Source organism: Dasypus novemcinctus, chromosome 12 (assembly GCF_030445035.2).
Source record: "Dasypus novemcinctus isolate mDasNov1 chromosome 12, mDasNov1.1.hap2, whole genome shotgun sequence".
Taxonomy (NCBI): Eukaryota; Metazoa; Chordata; class Mammalia; order Cingulata; family Dasypodidae; genus Dasypus; species Dasypus novemcinctus.
This window is the reverse complement of record NC_080684.1, coordinates 71,500,068-71,521,032: the sequence shown is the minus strand read 5'-3', so window position 1 is coordinate 71,521,032 and position 20,965 is coordinate 71,500,068. Positions and strand designations below refer to the sequence as shown.

Below are 20,965 nucleotides of genomic sequence, written 5' to 3'. Positions count from 1 at the left end.
TCTTCTGTGTGTATTTCTCTTTTTGTCTTGTTTTACCCTCTAGTATTCACTGGGATTCGATCCTGGGGCCTCTGATGTGGAGAGAGGTTCCCTGCCACTTGTGCCACCTCAGTTCCTGGTTTTTGTTGTGTCTTGCCTTGACTCTCCCGTTTGTCTCTCTTTTGTTGTGTCACCATCTTGCTGTGTGGCTCTCTGCATGGTCACTGGCTCGGCACATGAGCACTGGCTCGTTGTGCAGGCACACCTTTACCAGGAGGCCCCATGGATCAAACCTGGGTCCTGCCATGTGGTAGACAGAAGCCCAATCATTTGAGCCACATTCGCTTTCCTCTTAGCAATGTTTTACAGTTTTATGTGTTCTGGTCCTTTACATTCTTGATTAAATTTATTTTCAGATATTTGATTCTTTTTGTTGCTGTTGTAAATTGAATTTTCTTTCTTGATTTCCTCCTCACATTGCTCATTACTATTGTATATATACACTACTAATTTTTGCATGCTGATCTTATTCCCCGCCACTTTGCTTTATTCATGTATTAGCTCTAGTAGCTTTGTTATAGAGTTTGGGACTTTCTATATGTAGGATCGTGTCATCTACAAATAGTGAAAGTTTTACTTCTTCCTTTCCAATCTGGATGGATGCCTTTTATTTGTTTTTCTTGCCTAACTGCTCTTGGAATAACTTCCAGGACAATGTTGAATAACACTAGTAACAGTGGGCATCCTTGAAGACAAGGATGTTCTAGCTCTTAGTGAGAAAGCTTTCAGTCTTTCACTATTTTTTTTTAAAGATTTATTTATTTACTTATTTCTCTTCCCTTCCCCCCACCCCAGTTGTCTGTTCTCTGTGTCTATTTGCTGCATCTTCTTTGTCCCCTTCTGTTGTTGTCAGTGGCACGGGAATCTGTGTTTCTTTTTGTTGCGTCATCTTGTTATGTCAGCTCTCCATGTGTGCGGCGCCATTCCTGGGCAGGCTGCACTTTCTTTTGCACTGGGTGGCTTTCCTTACAGGACGCACTCCTTCCGCATGGGGCTCCCCTACGTGGGGGACACCCCTGCGTAGCACAGCACTCCTTGCACGCATCAGCACTGTGCATGGGCCAGCTCCACTCCAGTCAAGGAAGCCCGGGGTTTGAACTGCGGACCTCCCATGTGGTAGACAGACGCTCTAACCACTGGGCCAAGTCGGCTTCCCATTCAGTCTTTCACTATTGAGTAAGTATGATGTTAGCTGTGGCTTTGTCATATATGCCCTTTATCATGTTGAGAAAGTTTTCTTCTATTCCTATTTTGTGAAATGCTTTTATGAAGAAAGGATGCTGTATTTTGTCAAATACCTTTTCTCCATCAGTGGAGATGATTGTGTGGCTTTTTACTTCATTTTGTTTATGTGGTTTAATGCAAAATTGATTTTTATTTTGGTGAACCACCCTTACATATCTGAGATAAAAACCCACTTGGCATGGTATATAATTATTTTAATGTGCTGTTGGCTTTGATTTGCGAGTACTTTGTTGAGGATTTTTGCATCATATTTGTAAGAGAAAATGGTCTATAATTTTCTTTTCTTATAGTATCTTTTGCTGGCTTTGGTATTAGGGTGATGTGGGCCTCATTGAATGAGTTAGATAGTGCTCCCTCTTCAAGTTTTTGGAACAGTTTGATCAGGGTTGATATTAATTTTTCTTGGAATACTTAGTATTTACCTGTGAAGCCATCTGGTTCTGGGCTTTTTATTTTTTATTTTTATTTTTTTGATGTCTGATTCAATCTCTTTACTTGTAATTGGTGTGTTGAGGTTTTCCAGTTTCTCTAGAGTCAGTGTAGGTTGTTCAGGTTTCTAGGAACTTGTCCATTTCATCTAGTTGTCTAATTTTTTTGACATACAATTTTTCCCAGTATCCTCTGATGATCCTTTTTATTTCTGTCATGTCAGTGTGGTGTCAGTAGTAATGCCCCTCTCTCATTTCTGATTTTATTGATTTGCATCTTCTTTCTTTTTTGCTTTGTCAGTTTAGCTGAGAGTTTGTCAAGTTTATTGATCTTTTTAAAGAACGAAATTTTGTTAATGCTTTCTATAGTTTTTATTTTCAATTTCATTTGTTTTTGTTGTAATCTTGATTTCTTTCCTTCTGCTTCCTTTTGGCTTTAGTGAGCTGTTCTTTTTCTAGCTCCTCCAGTTGTGCAGTTAGATCTCCTCCCACCCCTTAATGTGGCTCCCTCATCTGTTTGCTCCTTGGTCTTGCTTGTTTTTGTTGTTTTGCTTGTTATCTGCTCGTTGTTTTTGCTTTTTTTTTTTTTTTTTTTGCTTGTTGTCTGTTCGTTGTCTGCTTGTTTTTTCTTTAGGAGGCACTGGGAATCGAACTTTGGACCTCCCATTTGGGAGGTGGGCACACAACTGCTTGACCCACATCTATTCCCTGCTCCTTTGTGTTTTTGCTTGTTGTCTTCTCATCTGCTCATTGTTTTTTTTTTCTAGTCTGCTCATTGTTGTTGTTTTTGCTTGATGTTTGCTTATTGTCTGCTCTTAGTTTGTCTTCTTTAGGAGGCATCAGGAACCAAACTTGGGACCTCCTATGTGGAAGGCAGGTGCTCAACTGCCCTAGCCACATCTGCTCCCTAGGTCTTTTTTAATGTACATATTTGTGACTATTAATTTCCCTCTCAGCATTGCCTTCCCTCCATTCCCTATGTTTTTTATTTGTTGTTCTTTTTTTTTTTTTTTTTAAAGATTTATTTTTATTTTTTATTTAATTCCTCTCCCCTCCCCCGGTTGTCTGTTTTCTGTGTCTTTTTGCTGCGTCTTGTTTCTTTGTCCGCTTCTGTTGTCGTCAGCGGCACGGGAAGTGTGGGCGGCACCATTCCTCGGCAGGCTGCTCCCTCCTTTGCGCTGGGCGGCTCTCCTTATGGGTGCACTCCTTGCACGTGGGGCTCCCCTACGCGGGGGACACCCCTGTGTGGCACGCACTCCTTGCGCGCATCAGCGCTGCGCATGGGCCAGCTCCACACGGGTCAAGGAGGCCCGGGGCTTGAACCACGGAGGCCCGGGGCTTGAACCACGGGCCTCCCATGTGGTAGACGGACGCCCTAACCACTGGGCCAAAGTCCGTTTCCCTATTTGTTGTTCTTGCTTTCGTTCATCTCAAGATATTTACTGATTTCCTTTGCAATTTCTTCTTTGACCACTGATTGTTTAAGAGTGTGTTATTTAACTTTAATATATTTGTGGATTTTCTAGTTCTCTGCCTGTTAGTGATTTCCAACTTCCTTCCATTATGGTTAGAGAAGATGCTTTGTATAATTCCTCTCTTTTAAAATTTTTTGAGACTTGTTTTGTGACCCAGCATGTGGTCTATCCTGGAGACACATTCCTGTGCACTTGAGAATAATTTATATCCTGCTGTTTTGGGGTGCGATCTACTTTATTTATGTATGTTAGGTCTAATTCATTTATCATATTATTCAAATTCTCTGTTTCCTTATTGATCTTCTGTCTAGATGTTCTGTCTATTGATGAGAGCAGTGTATTGAAATCTCCAGGTATTATTGTAGGTGCTTCTCTTTTCGCATTCAGTTTTGCCAGTGTTTACCTTATGTATTTGAGGGCACAATGGATAAGTACATAAATATTTATGATTGTTATTTCTTCCTATTGGGCTGCCCCTTTTATTCATATGTAGTGTCCTTTTTTGTCTCTCTTATTTTAAAATATATTTTTTATTTATTTTTATAAAGATACTTAGATCACATAAAAAGTCACATAAAAAAATATAAGGGATTTCCCAATGCCCCATTCCCCATACCTCCCACCCTTCCCCACATTAACAACTTCTTTCATTAGGGTAGTACATTCATTGCAATTGATGAACATATTTTGGAACATTGCCACTATAGTTTACATTGTAGTTTATACTCTTTCCCACTTAAGTCTGTAGGTTATGGCTGTATATATAATTACCCATATCTGTCATTTGCAGTATCACTCAAAACAATTCCAAGTCCTGAAATTGCCCCCATATTACCCCTCTTTGTCCCTCTCCCTGACTGCAGCATTCCAGTGGCCACTGTCTCCACATCAATGATATAATTTTCTCCATTGCTAGAATCATAATAAGTCTATGGTAGAATACCAACAAGTCTACTCTAGTCCTTTTTCGTCTCTTACAACAGCTTTTGGCTTAAAGTCTATTTTGTCTGATATTAATATAGCTACCCCAGGTCTTTTATAGAATTCTACTGAATTGACACTTTGTTTTAAATGTTGATTTTTTTTTTAGGAGGTACTGGGGAATGAACTCAGAACCTCATACATGGGAAACAAGCACTCAACCACTGAGGTACATCTGCTCCCTAATGAGAGTTTGTTTTTTTCATTTGTCTGTTTGTTTTTAGAAGGTACTACAGATTGAACCCAGGACCTCATACATGGGAAGCAGGTGCTTGATCAGTTGAACTACATCCATTCCCCTGAATTGATACTTTTATCATTATGAAATATCTCTCTCTCTCTCTACTGACACTTATTGCCTTAAAATTTGTGTGAAATTAATGCAACCATTCTTGCTCTCTTTTGGTTAATATTTTCACTGTATATTTTTCCTATCCTTTTATTTTTAACCTGTTTCCTCACATATATATATATATATATATATATTTAAAGATTTATTTATTTACTTATTTATTTCTCTCCCCTTTCCCCACCCCGGTTGTCTGTTCTCTGTGTCTATTTGCTGTGTCGTCTTCTTTGTCCGCTTCTGTTGTTGTCAGCAGCATGGGAATCTGTGTTTCTTTTTGTTGTGTCATCTTGTGTCAGTTCTCCATGTGTGCGGCGCCACTCTTGGACAGGCTGCACTTTCTTTCATGCTGGGTGGCTCTCCTTACAGGGTGCACTCCTTGTGCTTGGGGCTCCCCTACATGGGGGACACCCCTGCGTGGCAGGGCACTCCTTGCACGCATCAGCACTGCGCATGGGCCAGCTCCACACAGCTCAAGGAGGCCTGGGGTTTGAACTGTGGACCTCCCATGTGGTAGATGGACGCCCTAACCACTGGGCCAAGTCCGCCAAGTCTACTTCCCATGTTTCCTTATATTTAAAGTGCATGTTTTGAAGCAACATGTAGTTTGGCCTTGTTTTTTCAGTGGTTTGACTCTTTTGTCTTTTGACCGGAGTGATAGTCCATTTGTATCTAACATAATTAGTGATATAATTGGCTGTGAGTTTTGCCATTTTTGACCACTTGTCCCATATATTAATTGGTTCATAATTTTTCTGTTCTTTCTATCCTTTTGGATTAATCAAATTCTTTTCACTTAAATTTTTTCTTTTACTAGCTTTTTAGTCATATATGATCTTATTATTTTCTTGTCCCAGAGCTGCACTGTCTAATATAATAGCTACTAGCCACATGTGGCTATTTAAATTTAAATGATTTAAAACTAAAGTTAAAATTCAGTTACTGAGTTACCTTGCCAATTTTAAGTGTTCAAAAGCAAAGTGGGTGGTGATTCATTATATTGAAGAGCGCAGAATAGAACTTTTTCATCATCATAGAAAGTTCTGTTGAACAGGGCTGCCCAGGGTTTATATTATGCACCCTTGACTCATTAACTAAATCAATTAATTAATCAAATTAATAATTTTGTACTTCCAGATCAATAAACACACCTAAAACAGTTTAGCTCTATATACCTCCTCACCATGTATATGGTTGTCATATATTTTACTTCTGCATTTTTCTTGAACTCCGGAAGATAATGTTATTTTAAACATCCAACATTAATTTTTTAAAATTTTTAAAAAATATTCATTTTTTATTTTTTCTCCCCTTCCCTGTCCTCCCCCCCATCCCCCCATGTCTGTTATCTGTGTCCATTCACTGTATGTTCTTCTGTGTCCATTTGTATTCTTGTCAGCGGCACTGGGAATCTGTGTCACTCTTTTTGTTGCATCATCTTGCTGCTTCAGCTCTCCATGTGTGTGGCGCTACTCCTGGGCAGGCTGCACTTTTTTTTCCCCAAACGGGGCAGCTCTCCTTGTAGGGTGCACTCCTTGCGTGTGGGGCTCCCCTACGTTGTGCCAAATCTGCTTCCCTTAATTTTTAGTTATTAATATATTTACCCTCTCTGATGATTTTCTTTTCTCTATAGTTCTGTGCTACGGCTGCTTTTTTTTTTTTGAGGTACCAGGGACCGGGGATTGAACCCAGGACCTCCTATGTGAAAGCTGCCACTCAACCACTGAGCCACATCAGCTTCCCTGAGTTGGAACCCAGGACCTCCCATATGGGAAGCGGGCACTCAGTGACTTGAGCCACATGTGGTCCTTCTGTGCTTCTTTCAGTATTTCTTATAGCGCAAGTATGCTGGCACCAAATTCTTTCACCTTTTGTTTATGTTTTTATTCTGGTTTTCTTTTTGAAATATATATTCCTAGGTATGGAAATTTCAATTGGCAGTGTTTTTTTATTTCCTTTCATAACTTTAAGTCATCCTTCCATTGCATTTTGGCTTCCTTTTTTTTTTCCTGTTGAAAAGTCATCAGTAATCTTGCTGTTCCCCTGAAAATAGTGTCCTTTTGCCCTGGATGACTAAGATTTTCTTGTGTTCTTTGGTTTTTAGCTATTTTACAATGATGTACCTAAGCATTTGAAAATACTATTCATTTCTTTTACTTTTCCTCTTTACTATTTTTGGAGCATCTTAAACCTGTGGTTTTGATGATTTTTATAAGATTTGCAAAATTCTCAGCCAGTATTTCTTTGTAAAGGGCTCTGTCCAATTCTGTTTCTTTTCCTAAAATGCTTAGTGTATGTATGCCATTTTCTCCATGTATTTCAGTTAGTTTCTGTATTTTTTCAACTTGTTTACTTTCTGGATAAACCCAGATATTTTATGCCAACCTGCTATCTTGTTCACCAATCCGCTTCCTCTCTGTTCTTAAATGCTGCAATCAGCTCACAACAGTTTGGCTCAAAGGAAAGGCAACACAGAACTTTATAAAATAAAGGTCAAAGACAGAGACACAAGAGAGGAGATAAAGATGGGACCAGGGGACTCACAGTTTCTGGAACTGAGAGCCTCGACCCTAGTTTCCACCGTGTATTTATTGGATACTGCTACTAAGCAGCTGTTTGCTATTAGAACTGCAACATCATCTACAATAATAGGGAACAACTGCAACATCTAACCACTGCAACATCTACAATAGAACAGGTGTAACATTTACAATAAGGAACAGGTAAGACAGTTTCCCACAACACTTAAATCCATCTAACAAATTCTTAAATTAGTTTTGGGTTTTTTAAAATCAAGTTTAATGCAAAAAAAAAAAAACCTACACAAAAAACCAAAACAACAACTTAAAAAACCCATGAACAAAATATCAAAATTTATTAGTTTTTCCTTTTGTTGCTCATGATTTGGGTGTAAGGTCCATGAGACCACCACCAAGTACAAGGTCTTGAAGATGTTTCCCTACATTTTCTTCTAAGAGTTGAAGGTTCTAGTTTTTATATTTAGGTCCTGAATTCATTTTGCATTAGTTTCTGATAAGGTGTGAGATAAGGGTCCTCTTTCTTTCTTTGGAATATGGATTTCCAGTTCCCAGCACCATTTGTTGAATAGGCTATTCTGACTAGTAGAATGGGTCAGTTGTGAGGGTATATTTACAAACTTTTGATTCAGTTCCACTGGTCAATCTATCTTTACGCCAGTACCATGCACATAAAGACTGGGTTGATCTAGTTAACTGCTGGGGGCAGTTTCCCCAAAGCAGCTTTGAACCTATAGATGCTGCTGCTACCACTTTAGCCCTTGGTCCATCCTTTTGCTACAGGCCAGAGGAGTGCCTGGTGGTCCAGGTGTTCCTGCCAAGCCCAGGAATAGGGCTCCTGAGGGCCTCTGTGGGCCTGTGCCTTGCAACTTGACAGTATGTGGGTCAATGGACGAGACTTGAGGGCAGAGGAGGAGTAGAAAGAGTATGCCACTAGGAGTAGGTAGACCTGGATCCACACCTGCTCTGTCCAGGACTCTACAATCGGACCTGAACAAGTCACCTGCACCTGTTTTCCACTTGGTAGTTAAAAGGAAGAAATTCAATTAACTAGCTTCAAAGTTTCCATTCTTGGGAATCTCTGGGTGGGTTTGCAAACTGTTTCAGTGGGAAATGGAAGTGAACTCAGCCATTTTGCTAGCTGTAGGCACTTAACTGTTACCTCTCTGAGCCTCACCTCTATGAGCACATAGAGCACACACACAAAAATAGCTATGACCACTATTATTTCACTAAATGTTTGCTCACTGCAGTGGGAGGCCCCTGGGTTATATTCCCCAGGTCTAACCCAAAATTGGAGTTCCTGGAAGAAGAAAGGAAATACAGAATGGTCATGGCGTCCCTGCTACAAACCTGTTCTTTTCCGTAGCACCTTTTCAGCAATTTACCACCAACCTATTTGAATAACAGTAGGGAAAAAAAGCTCTCAGAACTCAAAACTAGGCTGAGCTGAGAAATCCAATAGAAGGTTAAGACCTTCTATTTTGAAATAATTTCAAATACAGGACAGTTACAAAAAAAACCCATATAGAGCATTTCAGCATATATCTCCATATATCCACCAATTTTAACATTTTACCACCTTTGCCATAATCATTTCACCTATGCATTTACCAAACACTTGACAGCAAGTTGCACACTTCATAGTCCTTTGACACAATATTTTCACGGAAGTTTTTTAGACACAAAGATTCCCACTCTTTAATTCTAACCTTGTCAAGGGCACTCACAAAAACAAAACCATCAAATTTGTGTGCACTAACAATCAAAAGCAGTTAAAGATCTCTTAAAACCTTTACTTGCAAAGCAGTCCACACTACAACAAACCTTCATTTCAACTACAATAAGTTCAGTCTCTGTAGAGACTCAAAAGCTGCCAATGCCTACTATATTTCAAGTCGTCACGGTGGGGTGTTGGGAAAAGTTTTCAATTAGCAATAATTGTGCCTCAATTTTTAGCTTTTTTATGGTTTTCAGGTATTTGTTTAAATTCTCCATCCTGTCCTCTATTTTGTTAACATTATAGTCATGCTATTTTTTTTTAAAGCTCCTTTTTGATAATCCTTGGGTCTCTTCCATTTTCCACTGATTTTATTCTGTTGCTTTGTTTTTCATTGTGTCTTCTACTTTTTTAATAGAGCTGGATATTATGGATAAAAAATTATAGAGTGTCTGGTTGATGGTTTTTTTCCCACAAAATTTTATTTTGGCAAGCATCAAGAATAGTAGCAGGTCAACTTGATTCTGTCAAGGATTGGTTTTAGGCTTTATTGAGGCTGATGTATATGAGTTTTGGTCTTTCTCTGAAGGTGGCATAGTGCTTATTCCTAGGGTTTGACCCTTACTCCTAAAATGAGAGTCTGGAGGGTTCACCGAGTTGTCTCTACCCTGATGGGTCCTGAACTCCAAATTTTGCCTCATAGGCACAATGTAGCTGCTAAAATCTCTGATCACTCTTTTTAAAACCTCCCAGCTGCTGAAATCTTTGACCAGTTATTTAACTTCCCAACTACTGCTTTTGCTGATTTTCTGAGGTAACACTTTGTACATGAGAAGTGTAGGAATCAGCCAAAAACTTAATGGCAATTTTATGTATATTTTAGAGTGTGCTTTTCTAGAGTTTCTTTCTTTTTGGATTTTCACCTTCAAGTTCAAGCCACTTAAGCAGCCCCAAACTTTGAACTCTTTTTTAGCCTCGCTGGGTTGGTCATTTCTGCTTGAGCTCTATTTCCCTGCATGGTAAATTAGAAATACTTTCAGGGAAAAAGCTGGCATGAGTGAGGAACTTAATTCATGTAGGGAAAAAGGCCATTGTGAAAGTGGAATTTACTTTGACTCCATCCTCTTATCAATTATAGTCCCATGATTGTTTGTTTTCCAGTGCCTACAATCAGTATGGTTTTGGTATTTTATAGCTGTCTTTGGCAAAAAGGTTATTCTAGCTACTTTATCATGGCAGAAACAAGAAGTCCAGCCTTATTGAATATTTTTATCATTAGCTCTGTGCAAGCTCCTTGAGGCCAGGAACTGTGTATAATTAATTGCTGTAGATTAATCTCTGTAGTAGAATTATTTGACTCATCAAACGCTTCAGTAAATATTTGTAGAATAAATCGTTGTATGTTTAAACAGATTGAATGAATGAATGAATGATAGGGGACATGTTTATAAAATTTTCATTTAATTTCAAGAAATTACGGGTAGATTTTCTTAAAGGAAAGACCTGACATGATGTACTTTACGAGGAAAAGTGTCTTTTGTTGGCTATAAGGTTTAAAAATGATCCAGTAATGTGATTCATCTGCCAAATAGCTAAGGTAAACTCACACTGAATTATTAAGACTAGTCCAGGAAGATAATTAAATGTGATAATTACTTTACAGTGATCAGTGGAGGGTATTGGCATACAGAAAATGTTTCATAAATGTCAGCTATTATACTAGTTTCACTGATTTCTCCACAGGTTGTTACACAACTGGGTGTCATTTTTAAAGAAGATTATTTGAAACAAATATTTTAAGAAACAAATAATATGTATGTTGAAGTATCTGGAAATTATGTATATAAGTAGTATTTAAAGCAAATATGGGTATTTATCCTGAAAAATAGAATACCTTTAAAGTACATAAAAACTGCTTTCCTGGGAGCAGATGTAGCTCAAGTGGTTGAGTATCTGCCTCCCACATATGAACTCCTGGGTTTGATCCTTGGTACCTTCTAAAATAAAATACAACAAAAAAACAGCAACCCTGCTTTCTTATATCCAAAAATATATTATATGGAACTTTAATTATATTTACTTTGAGGTACTCTAAATGATGAAACTAAATGCTGTAAGTTTTCTCAATTATGTGAAAGAACTTTTTTGCAATTATCTATGTGTAAATGTATACACATTTGTATGTATATGTATATACATATATACATATATACAAGTGTATTAACCTAAACGTATATGATATCTATAGAGATGGGGACAATAGCACGGGGAAATGTTTAAAGTGGACAAAAGGGGTATTATAGAAGATATTTTTGTATTGAAAGACTAGTTTTGTACAATTTTCTGCCATTGTTGTCACTGACTTTAAGATTCTGTCATAGGGGGTGACTGTTATGTTCCACAGAGGATCATATTTCTTGGAGTAGATGAAAATGCAGCTTTAACTGAAGGGAAAGAAAGCACCATGTCAAAATGTTCAAACACTAAAGGTAATGAATCATTCTATAATATTGATCCATTTGTAATTTGGATAGATAAATTAATCATAAAGTTTGGTGGTTGTAGCAACCAATAAAAGAGCCAAGGTAATAAATCAAAATATGCACTGACTTTAGGGGGCAGGAGCCCACAGGTTCTAGTTCTGGCTCTGTGCCTAAGTGTTTGACCGTGGACTTTATCTTTCTTAGACTTTATCAGAAAATTAGACTGTTGGACTACATAATTTCTAGGAGATTTTCTAACTGTAAAGTTATTGATTCTTTTAAGTGGTAATATCAACTCCTCTTTTATTTCTTTTCCAAATTAAAATACTCAGTATGACTGAATTTTCTCAGAAAGCTTTGTTTGTGAACATCGCTAAGAATATTAATCTTTGGTTCACGATGTCCTTATTTTATAATTAAGGCCAAATGTAATTTGTGATTAATCAAGAGGACTGATAAAATATGTTTTCTGTGGTTTTATGCTGCCTACACCGTGTTCAAAGCCTACAACTGGTTGGCATCTCTCTACTGAACACCTCTGTCAACCACAGACTAAAAGCACAACTGTCCTGTAATTGGACAGCTTTGCACACTCTCCTTTCATATATTAACTAATTTTACCTACATATTTTCCAGCTATTAAATATTCTTAAACATAGGAAAAGTCACTTGTGTTAAATTCAAGTATTCTAATGGAAAATTATGTGTAAATCTCTCTCACTGAGATGGAAAACTTTTGCCTAAACCATCAGAGACTCTAAAGTTACACTGTTTAATACAGTAGCTACCAGCTGCATGTTTAAATTTAAGTTAATTAAACTTCAGTAAAATTTAAAATTCAGTTCTTCAGTTGTGCTAGCCACATTCCAAGCCATATGTGGCTAATGGCTACCCATCGGACAGAACAGCGTTAGAATATTCCCATCATTGCAGAAAGCTTTACTGGACAGCCTTGCTCCCAAGCCTAGAATAAGTAGAAGTTCCACATCTAAAATATTTTGGGCACCCCAATTTAAATTGGCACATTTGATGTGAAGTTGATAACCATTTAGTTCTTTTGTATGGAGGTATTAAATTATCGCTGTAATTATATCACAACAGAGGAGACGATGTTGTTCTGGATTTTTGGTGTTTTGTTAGTGACAGTATTTGGGGATCAATGCAGCAACTAAGGGATTTTAAAGATGCATTCTAAAGATCAATACATAATGTTTGAAAAGTGAAATACCAACTAGAGCACTTCTTTTACTAATACTGACATTTTATTTTCTTAATTTGCTTCAAAAGAGAACAAGGACAGTCCTCATCCAAAGCGTTCCCTAACTACCCGACTAGTACCTACAGCGCATGTATTAAATGCTACTGAGAATATCAGTATGATGTGCAGAGAGGACCCCTCTTCAAGTGAGAAATTAGCTCTATCACTTTTTGGCTTTGGATACATTTTTCTTATCATGAATTAGTTTTGCTTATTTGAAATAGATTTTTAAAAATTGAAAATGATGGTTTGAAAATTATTCAGGATTAAGAATTAAAGACAGTGTTCCTCTACTAGCTCTGACAATGAATTGTGATGTAGGTCCTAGTAAATTGAGTGCTTTCCCACTTGTTTAATTTAGGTATTAAAATTAATAATCTGCTCCCTCTGGGAAGATTCATTAGTATAGCACTTTAAATTTCATCCATAGTGGAATACATTGACAGCTTCTTATTGTGTTTTGGATTATCCATCTTGATTTGACTTCTTGCCATTCAGTGTGCTGAACTTCTTCCCTTGTTACAAGTAAGACTCATGAATCTTCCTACCTTTTTGTTTCCTCCCCTCCTTCCCTCTTTCCCTTATTTCATTTATTAAATTCCTGTAATATTCTTGGATCCCTGCTAAGTACTGAAAGGGGAACCACATTGGCTTACCCCAAGAAGCTCAGTTTATGGTGCTAATTAAAAATATGGGTTTCTAAGCCTAGAACTGGGAGCTATGGACTGGGGGTAGGATGTGGTGATTGAAGAGGAGAAAGTGAATCAACTTCATTGAGGTCTTAAAACATAAGCTGAGATGGAGAGCCAAGGCAAAGACAGACTCAAGTTGTTCCACTTTGTAGAGAATAATTGCAATCTACAAAGTACACTTGCTGTTCATTTTCTCTATGCGGTGGTCATTTTGTAAATGCTCAGGAGCAGAGAGAAATAATAAAATGCCCTTCTTGATGAAAGTGCTTAAAGATTCTCTGTACAATTGTATTTTAGAAATTCCTAGAGAATTGAGGATGAATATAAAATTTTGGTGTATTAATAAAATGTGCAAATAAAAAGTGAATAATTTCGTAATATTAACAATTACAAATTCTGTTCAGTCACGTTTGACCAAGTTATCAATACTCACAATCCCTTAAGATCTTAAAAGAATAAGGTAAAATTCATTCAAAGTATTTTAAGTCAATCCAGCTTCTTTAGATATAATTTTGGCTTAAAAAGTACAAAGAGATTTATGTTCAAAATAATTCTAAAACTACTTAATAACAACATAATGAGAATTATAATTATATTTGGAATGTAATTTTATGTTCTTTTAAAAGAATCTACATATTCCTTTGAAAAGGCATTTTTCTCTGAGTAATGCTACTTATTGAACATTTTCTCATCAATCTATTTCCAAGACAGACTTTTTGGCACTTAAGAATAAATCACCCTTTGTTCTAGAATATAAAACATTAGGTGGTACATTTATTTTTTTCCTTTACTTGACATGTGAATGCACAGATATATAATTATCACCTACAGTAATTTTCAGATGAAAGCATCTCTTAAAAACTGTACAAAATTTTATCTTCTTTAAGTGAATGATGTCCAGCCGGTGAGGAAACCTCATTTTAAAGGTGTGAAAAAGAGAAAATGGATTTATGATGAACCAAAGAACTTTCCTGGTCCAGGAATGCGAAGAGGTAAATTGCCCATATGTTTGATATTTCTAAATTATAATTTGACAAGAGAATAAGTAGCAAATACAATTTTCTACCTGAAAAACAAAGCATTAATGTTATTTTAGATGTCAACCCAACTTCTATAAACTTACTCTCTTTTTTAGCTTGATTGTCTTCTATCACACTGTCAAATGCTTAAAGTGCAATATGTTGTTCACAAATTACTCTCTCTATCCCCCACCTTTCTTTTTCAGTGGTACAGGCCCCAAATCCCCAAAATAAAATGAGTTACCACCACAATAATAAAAACAGAAATGCTGAGAATGCATCCTATATCCACGTTCAGAGAGATGCTGTCAGGACTGTCTCATCGAATGTACCTCCCCGCGGCAGGGCTGCAAATGGGTCTTACAATAAAGCCGATGTTAACAAGGAACCCAAACTCAACCTCTGTCCAGGTGAGGCTCTTTATTGATCAGTTTACACTTGCCTATGGCTTGCATTCCCATGGAATTTCCTGATGGCTGGCTGCTGCCACCCCTCTTTTTGTTCCAGGCCATCACCACCCTAACGTCTTAGAAAACCAGTGAGAAAATTTCTTCCATGTGCAGGAGTGTAGATGATTTAAAGGATGTGAGGAAAACTCGTGTTGGGTGCAGATGACTTGACATTATGCCTCCCTAGTGTTTTCTTCTCAGAGCATTCTACTTTGTTCCCCCTGGATACCTTTATTTCATTCTTGGGGACTGTTTTTTAAATGGTTGACATTTTCTTGTTCCACTAACTGCATTGTTCAATTATCACTTTCAAGCTTGTGCTTGGCTTTTCTTTAGGCCTTCATGATTACTTTCTGAAAGGGTTAGTTTGGAGGTTAACTGCAATCTTTTTGACAAGCTCTCATCTTTCCCACCACGCACAACTTGCTTGTAAATCATTTCATCATGTAATAGGCAAAGTCATAGTATATGTCAGGAAGTGCACGGCCATGGGGCAGGAGGAAACCAAATCTCTTTTTCTTCCTTTTTCAGATGAATTTTGCTCTTTTGAAATTTGGCTTCAGTTTTCTGAACTTAACAAAATGTCACTCAATTCTCTGTAATTTCATGTTTATATTTCCCTATGTTAACAGCCTAGTTTATGGAGTTCTGAATGCTGTATACTTTTGAAACATAAATAAAACTCTGTCTTCTTAGGTCCGTTTTTATACAGTTTAAATAGAAGTTAACGTTCTATAAATTATTTTTATTCTCTTTGTTTAGAATAGAATGACATTTAGAGATTATATGTATATATACACATACATGCATAAATACATAGCATACATATACACATAGTTTGCTGTTATGATATATATGTATATGATCATCATATTTTCATGAATAATTTTCCTGTAAACAACATTGTGTCTGTTGCATCATATGCAGCAATTCTGAGTAAGTGATCATTGAAGCAATATGATTTTACCAGACCAGAGTTTGCTATTTTCTGTATATGGTTCCTTTCTTCTTTTTCATTTCACTCAACTACCATAATAATAATTTATATAAAAATTTAGCATATGGAATCAAAAAGGCTTTCATTCTTATGTGTTCCTAACTTTCTGTGGATTTCCCATAAAAATGTATTTTATTATATAGATTTTTAAATGTATGCACAGTTAAAAATTAGAACAGTACTGAAGAGGGTACACTGTAAGAAGTAGTTTTCCTTCCTCTAATAAGCCCTCATCCCCTAATCCCACTCCACTGAAGCAGGTACTCTTACCAGTTTTATATTCATTCTAAACACATTCTGTGAATATCAAAATGGAAGCCTGCACCTGACTTTCACTTAACAATGTAACTTGGTCATGGTTTCTTATCAGCAGATGTATAACTTTTAGCTTTGCATTGCATGGAGTTACCATAGTTTATAAACCAGGTTGTTACTAGTTGTTTTTTTTGTTTTTGTTTTTTTGTAACTGTAAACAATACTGCAGTGAATATCTTTGTATCTTCTGTCATATGTTAATTTTGTTTGTAGGATAAATTCCTAGCAGTGAGCACTTCTGTTGGCTGCTTCTTGAAGAATGGTTTGGGGGTGGGGCAGTTTGCACGCAGGTAGAAAAGGAGAGGATAGTCATCTAAATATGTAGAAGATAGAAAATCCACAGGATTTGGATAGGAAAGAAAGGAGAGATATCAAGGAAGAGTAACAGATTCTGGACATACCACTAAAGGGTGGTGACGCCATTCACTGTGATGAGGAAAACTGAAAAAGAGCTCTATTTTCAGAGGAGAGATGATGGTTTTCCTTGGATATGTTGAATTGGAGGTACTACGAAGGCATACAGGAAAGTTAATATAGGCAATTGGATGGGTAGATTAGGAGCTCAGCTCAGAAATCTGGCTGGAATTATATAGATAGGCAGATGGATTGTATATCCATCTAGACAACATCGTCTAGAAGGAGTGTATATTGAGAGTAGCACCAGGCCCAGCGCTAGCCTTGGAAATGCCAGCATCTCTGGGCCAGAGAGAGGAGGGTGAGCCTTCTTAGAAAACATAGGGGGAGCAGTGAGAAAGGGAGAAAGGAAATATACCACGAAAATTTTGCTTAAATTTCAAGTAAAAGGATCTCCCGAGAAAACAAAAATGATTTAGCACTATAAGTGATTATTGGATTTAATGACAGGAGGCAATTAGCAAACTCAGCAGCAGCAATTTAGTAGAGTCATGAGGATGGATCCAGTTTCTGTTGAACTGAGTGCAAATTAAGCAATCTGAGAATTGTTTATGCTAATTTTTCCCCGTAGAAATATTGTTTAGTGATATTTACCAGATTTTTTTCATGACTTCTTAGTTATATGTCTTCCTTTGAAAGGTGTTATCCACTCCAACATTACTAAAAAAAACAACAACCCAAAGTCCAAGATAGTTTCTTCTAGTGCTTCCAATGCTTTATGTATCCTTCCCATTTCATCTCACAATGTATGAAAAAGACATGCAATTGTGGGTTGTGATGTAATAACAATGTCCTTAAATAAGGACATTCTTAGGTTAAGCCAGTTGGTTTTAAAATTTTATTTATTATTATTTTACTGTGAGTAGATGGCTCTGAGGAGCACAATGGCTACTTCTACATATTTAGATATGTAACAGTTTGGTACAAATGTCTTGATTTGCCAGCAATTGGGGCCAGCAGTTTTACTCACTGTTGCTTTTGAACCGTTGGTACAAATACCATCATAGTGAAAACAGCAAATAAGCTCAGTGTTATTATGACCATACTTTGAGATCCACAATTGAATAGTAATACTTGAAAACACAAATATAATTTGTTAGACAAGATTTCAAAGATATGTTAGAGGAAAGTTGGTATTTAAGGACCAAGTTAGTCTATAAATGATTTTGGTTTCCTGGGACAATGAGTTCACTGTGACTGAGCAATCACTGTGATCATGGGAGTCACTTCATGGAAAGAATAGAGAATTAGGCCATACCCCATAGGTTTTGTGTGTGTCTGTGTGTGTGTGTTTTAAGCACCACAAACATCATAATTGTATAAAAAATCATGGTAAAGCAAGGCAATGAAATATTTTGATCACATCTGGATACCATACTTTCCTCTAGCTTAGCCTCATGGGACAAAGTCTTATTTGAGGAATAGGACAGCCAATTAAGAGAGCTCTACCCATGTTCACAGATGACTTAAATGATCACAATACAAACTCACCTGTATCTCTGATGCCTTAGCTTTGAAATGGTAAAATGACTTACTTAGAAAATAGCTTCACCCACGGAATGCTTATAACTTTGAAATAACCTTAGAATATGATTTTAAAGTTATAAAATATTTATTTCCAGTCTCCTTTTTTTCTTAGACAAATATATGTCAACATCCTATAACGGTTCAGCCTGGCGAAAAAGAATTCCTTTTTCAAAAACATATTCAAAAACTGAAAAAATATATACAGGTAAATATTTACTAGTCATTTTAGTGTGTTAACAAAATTCTGAAAATGAATGATAAGTTTTTTAAGTTCAAGGAACATATTTTAGAAGACATTTAAATGAATAACATTTTCAAGATATATATATGTACAGTTAATTACTTGGAATTTAGTAGAATCCTTGTCTACTAGGAATTTAATTTGACTTTTGTTAATTGTGTTCCCCTTCGCCTATTTTTGGAGTTACTAGAAACAGTTCTATCCTCATAACAAGTGAAGCACTGGCAGCAATTATGTTAAAATGCATTCTTTGCTGAACTACAAATAAATGTATAAAATGGTATTTTGACACAAAATATTAAAGCCCTACTAGACCCATTTTAGGTAAATATTGGCTGGTACGTGCAGACAGGGTACCCTAAATGAAGTTTCCACGACAGACGTTTCTGAGTGACTGTGGTCTCCCTTTCTTGTGCCCTGTGCTCTGGGAGGATGTGGGGATCCTGAGAACCTCCCCGGAGACCAGAGTTTGTAATAGACCTGACCTCAGATTGCTCTTTTGTTAGAAGGCTTGGTGTCTTCTCCTATCCTGTCCTGGGCCAGCTCATTAGGTTTGAAAAAACCACACAGGGTAAATAGTTTCAAATATTTCCAAGATAATGGAACCTTTCAGAAAAAGTTCCAGATAGGAAGGTCCTACCTAAATCAGCAGCTTAGAACTTTCAGGACATGAAATTTATAAGCTCTTATAGAGGACATTTCAGGATGGACCAGAACAGGTCTAGACCAAAAACCACTCCCTTCCCCCGTGTATATTTGTACCTTTATATAGGAAATCAACTGGTTTTACCCCCATTTTCCCAAATCATATCCTACTACAGTAAAACTATTACAATACTATTAATTGACTTTTTTTCCTTAAAGTGAAATAATCGACTTAGTTTTGGAGGGAGGAGTAGGTGAAGAGTAGACAAAAATCCTGGAGTTTTTGACATCAAGAAGATTAGAGTGGATTTACTGATATTCTATTCATGAACTATTGTGATTAGTAATCGAAGAAAATGTGGCATTGGTATAGATAAAGTGGCCATAGTGGCTGCTGGGGGTAGGGAGTGGAAGGAAGAGATGAGATGTGGGGGTATTTTCGGGGGTTGGAATTGTCCTGGGTGGTGCTGCAGGGACAGTTGCCAGACACTATGTGTCTCCCATGGCCCACTGGGTGGACTGTGGGAGAGTGTGGGCTATAGTGTGGACCTTTGCCCATGAGGTGCAGCCGTGCTCGGAGATGTATTCACCAACTGCAATGAATGTCTCATGATGATGGAGGAGGTTGTTGTTGTGGGTGGAGGGGTGGGGTGGGAGCTGTATGGGGACCTTATATTTTTTGAATGTAACATTAAAAAAATAAAGACAAAAAAAAAAAGAATGGGGATTTAGATTCAAGAAATTAACTAAAGCTCTCACAACATAAAGTTAGCTTTTTATTTGCCTGAACTTTTGATTGGGAAATTAATGGCCCCTAAACTCTTATCCTTACCAATTGTTGTTATCAAAATCTGAATAGGAAGAGAATGAGTAACTTGTGTATCTTCCCCTGCATATTCCTGCTTGGGGCACAGCAGTGATTTCAGTATTTCCCAGTGGGTAGATAGATTGCTGGAGGGAAAAAGGCAGGAAACAGGAGCTGCCACTAAGTCTATTCTTCTAGGCTCTGGTTGCCAAGGCTACTGAAGTGTAAATGGGTGAGAGGAGCCTTTTGGGAAACATTGGATGCTATGAGAATGATGAAGTTGGAGAGGAAAATGCAAGCATATTTGGGAATTGGGAATGGAGGGCAGGAGACAAAGGGGACTAGATATGCCATTCTTATTGGACTTCTCTTGAGGCCCCATGTCCTTTCTGATAGAGGGATATAGCTGGTGGGAATGGAGGTGCCTGTCTCCACAGGATGTAATGTTTTTTCAGGGTATTCCATTGTAGAGGCTTATATATAGTCTTCTCAATTCTTTCTACTCCTCTATCCAAATTCGAAGCAGGAAAAGTATCTGAAAGAAGTGGAATTAGTTTTAGCAGCATTTCTGAAAATTTACAAATTAAAAAAATAAGCTAAGTTTTTGTTTTACCTTTAGATTTATGATAAGTAATTGGAAAAAATAATATGAAATGTTATGCCCTGAAGAATGCTATAAAAGAAAATAATTGAAATAAATATTATGTCTTTTATTATTAGAACCAAGAAGAAATGGGAGCAAATAAACCTGGAGGTTGAGAGAAGAGGAAAATGAGAAAAGAGAAAAATGCCAGACATCATCTGATTTACAATCAAAAATGAAAATTCAAAGAATGAGATATTCAAGTACTCCCTACTATATACTGAATAGCCAAAGATGATAAAATGCAAATTCTGAAAATAAGATGCAGGAAGTACATTGTGCTCTTTCCAAACTGATAAAAATGCAAATAACATACAGCTGCCTATGTATTTATAAAGGTCTGGAATTCATTCTGTGCACTGTCACAAATGTTTAATAAAATTTAAAAGTTTGACAATGTCATTCTTTTATTGTAAATCGTTGTATTACACAGATTAAGGAGTAAAGCTGTGCCTTTGATCTCTATTCTTTATGGAAAAAACTTCACCATTTCTTTAGCTTTATCTAGGTTTTAAATTGGACTCTCAGTGCTGATAATAGATAAAGCATAAACAAAAATTCATATATGTCTCAGGGTTGCAGTTTAGTGATGAGTCTGTTAAAAATTTCAATAAAAATTAAAATGCCAATGTGTTCTAGGAAGAGATGAAGGTTGGTTTATCATGCAGTATAGTTGCTAAACTATGTCTTTAAATTGGTATCTACA

At 36.9% G+C, this 20,965-nt stretch overlaps 1 protein-coding gene across 6 annotated transcripts in view; it reads left to right on the top strand.

The window, feature by feature from the left end:
• The window catches only part of C12H12orf50 (chromosome 12 C12orf50 homolog), a 52,564-nt gene extending 31,903 nt beyond the window's left edge, over window positions 1-20,661 (top strand). For 4 of the 6 annotated variants that reach the window (XM_058308521.2, XM_058308520.2, XM_058308519.2 and 1 more), the window contains 6 exons: window positions 11,153-11,260; window positions 12,542-12,658; window positions 14,092-14,196; window positions 14,430-14,633; window positions 18,038-18,130; window positions 20,337-20,661. In XM_058308521.2, coding sequence (XP_058164504.1) covers window positions 11,153-11,260; window positions 12,542-12,658; window positions 14,092-14,196; window positions 14,430-14,633; window positions 18,038-18,130; window positions 20,337-20,362 — 653 coding nt within the window. In that variant the 3' untranslated portion in view covers window positions 20,363-20,661. The remainder of the gene's footprint in view (window positions 1-11,152; window positions 11,261-12,541; window positions 12,659-14,091; window positions 14,197-14,429; window positions 14,634-18,037; window positions 18,131-20,336) is intronic. The other 2 variants (XM_058308522.2, XM_058308523.2) reach the window with 1 other exon arrangement.
• The last annotated feature ends 304 nt before the right edge of the window (window positions 20,662-20,965 follow it).